This window comes from Manis pentadactyla, chromosome 9, assembly GCF_030020395.1.
Source record: "Manis pentadactyla isolate mManPen7 chromosome 9, mManPen7.hap1, whole genome shotgun sequence".
Lineage (NCBI taxonomy): Eukaryota > Metazoa > Chordata > Mammalia > Pholidota > Manidae > Manis > Manis pentadactyla.
Window position 1 is genome coordinate 17188635 of NC_080027.1, and position 5272 is coordinate 17193906.

The 5272-nt window shown below is 41.3% G+C and overlaps 1 protein-coding gene across 1 annotated transcript; it reads right to left on the bottom strand.

The window, feature by feature from the left end:
• Nucleotides 1-2025: 2025 nt before the first annotated feature.
• Nucleotides 2026-2970, bottom strand: LOC118909700 (olfactory receptor 4D6). Its single transcript, XM_036880426.2, has one exon. It carries the CDS (start codon nucleotides 2968-2970, stop codon nucleotides 2026-2028), a length of 945 nt encoding a protein of 314 aa, XP_036736321.2.
• Between the last annotated feature and the right edge of the window lie 2302 nt (nucleotides 2971-5272).

Consider the following 5272-nt stretch of genomic DNA (forward strand, 5'->3'; position numbering starts at 1 on the left):
GCACTGTCCCCGTCTCTGCGGCTCCTTCTCTTAGGAGGACATCCCTCCTTTCCCAATGTTTATTGGGAATGCTTCCCAACGTCCGCTTTGTTTTCCATCACTAAAGTTTTCAGCTATTTTTGCAGTAACTTATACACCAGATACATTTTTCATGCTCATCACAGACTGCCATTGAATGTCCTCACCTAAACCCTCAGTGTCCATCCGGGAATTTATGCCGTCTGGGACTGGGTAGCTGGGCGCCCGCGTACATGATGCTGGGAAAGTATGTTAGAAGGTGAAGTCCTTCTGAAGATCATTGCACGGAACTCCTCAGCCTTCACGTTGGAAAGGGCAGACTCGGAGTCATGTCATAATGGCTTTTCTGCGTTTCCCACATTGTCCCTGCCATGTGAACTAGTCCCTCAGGCTCAAACGTAATAGAAAAATGAGCAAAGGGAATTTCAGTGGATGTGAGTGTGGGAATAGTATGGACATTCTTCTGATAGTGTTGGCGTTCCTGTGGGAGTTATTAAACAGTTTCCAAGTCATTACTGCATGCAAGTCCACACATACACACATAGGCATGCACAGACGCACATGCACACAGGCACACACACACACGGACATGCATGTACAGATGTATATGCATGCACATGTGTATACACACACTCATGTATGAAGATGCTCACATTTATATGCTTTCCAAATTCTTGTGAAGCCCAGAGGACACAAATCTGTATTTGAGAGGCACCAGCTTATGATTAAGAGTCTTGGCCCAATGTTTCTGTCTTGTAGGACTGAGAGAAGATCACAGATGTGTGTCTCCTATTAGGACCTTTTTGGCCAAATATTAATGCATCATAATAATCTGCAAAAAAATTGTTCTGTATGTTGCAATTTCCTGAGCTTCCTTATTCTTCTTGGACAATTTTTTAATGACTATTGGAGGCCAGAAAGTGAAATTTGAGGTGAGCAGAGAGAGAAGGGAGATTTATTGTCTCTACCTATTCACTTTATTGGACTTTTTCTTGGGAAGAAAGGTGGATTATAATGCAGACCCAGTGGCTGTTCCTAAATGACCCTGCAAATGCTGTCTTCCTTTTCTCTCCTGGTACACAAAATGGGCTTTGAGTGTGTGCAAAGGTATTTTTTAGGTAATTTTTTCTTGTCTTGCAATGACTTGTCTTGAATTGTCTGTGCGTACATAGAAAAAAACTCTAGTTTTGTTTCACCTGTAAAAGCCCTGAGATTGAAACAGAGAGAAGATAGGGGGAAGAAGAAAGTTCAGATTATCATAAATTATCATTGTGGATTTTGTGAAAATATAGCCCCAAACTATACAAGTACTTCTGAGATTAATTTAAGCAGGCAAATCAGTAGAATGGACCTGAGAATAGGAAATACTTGTCCCACAGGTAGATTTGTCTATGTATGTATCTGACTTAAAATATGCCTTATCGTTTCACTAACTGGTAAAATAAATGGAAAATTCTGTACTCAAATTATTGAATCAAGAAGTGATTTTATTAATCAGTTGGAAATAACAGAGTCATTAGTGACAGAATGTATGAAATAAATACATCCATGTTCTGTATATATGCTTATTTAGGAAAGAGGGATAGATAATAGGGAACATTGATTATATGCCTGGTTAATGCCATGAACGTTGTTAATCGTCACAACAGTAATCCTCTCAACCTGTATCGTTCTTCATCCTCGTGGCCCCCTGTGGCTAGGCACTGTCATTGCCATATTACAGGTGGTAAAAGTGAGGTGAAATATGTTGGCATCAGAATCACAGGTTATACCCAAATAGTACTTAGGCTATTGATTCCAATCTTATACCCCATATTTCTTCCAGTCCCCAAGCCCAGTAGCTCATGCTCAGTCTCCTCTCTTCCTTTTGTTTTCATATTCCCTCTTATTAGGTTCTGCTGAGTTGAGTGGCTGTGAGGATATAGAGAAATGGTTGGAGAAAGACCCTTAGGATAGCAGTTTGAGAAAACCAAATCAGAATTAGATTTCCAGTATCAGTCTGACTGCTCACCCCAGTTTACTGCTCTCAGAAGGCCCAAGCCTCCTCTGCTGTCTTTGCATGGCCGACTTCATCTCCTGATTCCTCAGGGTGTAGATCATGGGGTTTAGCATGGGGGTAATGACTGTGTTACTGATGGACACCACGGTGTCCATAGGCAGCGTTGTGAAGGGCCGGCAGTAGATGTAAACGCAAGGTGCAAAGTGCAGAGTCACCACCAGGATGTGGGAGGTGCAGGTAGAGAGGGCCTTTTTCCGCCCCTCCCCAGAGCGAGACCTGAGCATCACCAGAATGACGGTGTAGGACCCCAGGAGCAGGAGGAACCACAGCAGGGTCACCAGCCCATTGTTAGAGATCATGAGAAGCTCCAGAGCAAAGGTGTCCGTGCAGGCCAGTCTAACCACTTGGGGCACATCACAGTAGAAGGCATCTAGGCTGTTGGGGCCACAGAAGGGCAGTGGAAGCATCAGAATTATCTGGACAGCTGAGTGCAAACCACCGCCTACCCAGGAAGCCACCACCAAGCCCACCCACACCTCTCTTCTCATAACGGTCACATAATGCAGGGGTTTGGCAATGGCAAGGTATCTGTCATAGGCCATCACAGAGAGGAAAAAAATATCTGCTCCACCAACAAAGTGGAAGAAAAATATCTGTGCCATGCAGCCATTGTAGGAGATAGTTTTCCTCTCTGATAGAAGATCCACCAGGAACTTGGGCCCAGTGACCGACGAAAAGACAATGTCCAGGACCGATTTATTTCGCAGAAGGAAGTACATGGGAGTGTGGAGGCGGGACTCACAGGTTATGGTCACCACAATGAGGGCATTGCCCAGCACGGTTGTCACGTACACAGCAAGGAAGACCACAAACAAGAAAAACTCCAGCTCGTGGAAATGAGTAAGTTCCAGAAAAGCAAATTCCTTCACACTGGTGTCGTTGCTCTGCCTCATGACGGGAACCACCTTCTTCCAGGTCTGCCTGCAGAGAAGATATGTTTGGGTTAGGAGTTTGGTGTCATGAGGTGACTACGTCATTTATCACAAGGCTCTCTCAAGCATGCAGAACATCATGACTACTCAGAAAATAAAAACAAGCTAAAATCTCCCCTTCTGGGCCTGAAAATTCTTTGTCTTGATAATTCTTTCCTAGGGTGACAGGAAGAACAACCACACTGCTATGTCCTAACTATAACTAGAGAGAGATGGAATGACTGGTCATTTGAAAATGGCTTCTCTTCTGCCCTGTTCTAGTAACGTCTTCACATGTGTCACATGTGTGCAAAGCTTTATACTTTACCAAAGGCTCTCACCTGCAACATCTCATCTTGATTTTGATTCTTATGATGTCTCTGCAGAGTCTATGAAGTGGTTATGATGATCTCCATTTTATATAGGGGAAACTGAAGCTTAAAACATTTAATGACTTGCCCACATTTGCATCGCTGCAAGTTCATAAGTGGCATATCAAGGATTCAAACCTGAATAATTTTTCTGTCTTGACAAAGACTCCCTCCCTCCTTGACCACATTTTAGTTGGGCTCCTCTGGGTGCTCTTCTTAACTAGTCCTCAGCATTGGCCTTCCATGTCTTTTTTTGCTGAGCCCAGTTTTCGCAAGAATTCTAAATCAGAAGGATCATTTATCAAGGAGCCCCTATGTTTCACTTCTGATCAAATTCCTCGTTCTCCACTCTTGATATCTAACTCCCTGCATCTAAATCCTTGGCTTTTCTTTAGTAAGAATCCTGTTAAGCCAGTTTAGGAAGAATCCCCTACCACTGATGCCTCCTTTTAGTAATTTTCCCTCCATTCTGTTCATTGGATATAAATTCCCACTTCTGCTTGAATATTTGGAGCTGAGCTCAATATCTCTCCTCTGTTGCAATAGATTTGAATAAAATCTGTCCTGCCATTTTTAACAAGTGTCTGGTGAATAATTTTTCTGTAATAGTCTCCAGAGTTTTTCCGCTGTACTGCTCTGTCAAATAAGAGAGTCTGGAGCTTACTTTGGTTTATCAGAATTACAGTGGGTAGATAAGACTCAAACAGCTAATTAAGTAGCCTGCCTACAGTAATCTTTACCTCTTCCTTTAAAGGAAGAAAAGAATGAGGAACACATAAGCACTCCACCCTGCAATCTGAGACTGCTGTACCTCACTTGGCCAGCAGGGCTCTTAGTAGAGCACAGAGCTGCAATGCAAGTATCAGAGCACATGGAAATATCACAGAAAAAGTGCCCATTGAAGCTTCAGAACGTCAGAGGTGACTTAACTCATCCCTCCCCACTTTAGGAGTAAATAGAGAAGGATGTTAATTTTTTCCACAATCAGTCTATCAGTTGCTGAAAGATGAAGAGTTATAAAAAACATTTTCAGGTACTTTTGTAGGTTTTTTTTTTTTTGTCATGAGAATACCTAAGATCTGCCCTTTTAACAAATTTCAAGTATGCAATAGAGTCTTTTTAACTATAGTGGCATTGTTGTCCATTAGAGTCCAAAACTTTTTCATCTTGCATATCTGAAACTTTGTATCCTTAACCAACGTCCTTCATCCCCTTCCCAAGTCCCTGGTAATCACCATTCTATTCTCTGCTTCCATGAGTGGAGGAGGTTATACTAAGGATGAAATGAGACAGAAAGACAAATACTGCAAGAGCTCCTTTACATGTGTAACCTAACATAGCCAAAGTCCTAGAGAGATGAAAGTGTGTTAACCATTTTGTTGACTCAGATTTCAGGGATTTTTCTACTATTACTATATTATAGCAAAATAGGTTTTTTTAAGTCAGATGTCTGACCATCAGAGGACAAAAGTCTTTTCAGTAACAATATCTGTATGTCCAAGGACTTTCATATCCCAGATAATTTAAAAACTTTCAAATAGTTGAGATGACCAAAATCCAGTTCAACAGTAGAAAGTAGATAGTCTTCATATTTGAAGCAATGGATTTATATCTAAAGAAAATAGCTTAAGAAAGGAGTAGACTAGATGAAAAAAAGAACAGAACAATTTCTCTGAAATAAAAGCAGAGTAAAGCCTTCCACAAACAATCTATTTCTTGGTGTTTATTTTTCTAGTTCTGTTATAACTGGGTGCATTTTATGGCCTAATTTCAGGAGTTAGGACATACAGAGAGATTTCTAAATAAAAATCTTCTCCATTGATTTTTTCCTAGATCCCTGATGTTCTTACCATGAGAAACATTTAATTTCTGTTGAAAAGTGAAATTCCATCTTTAATGTTTCTTTTATGTTG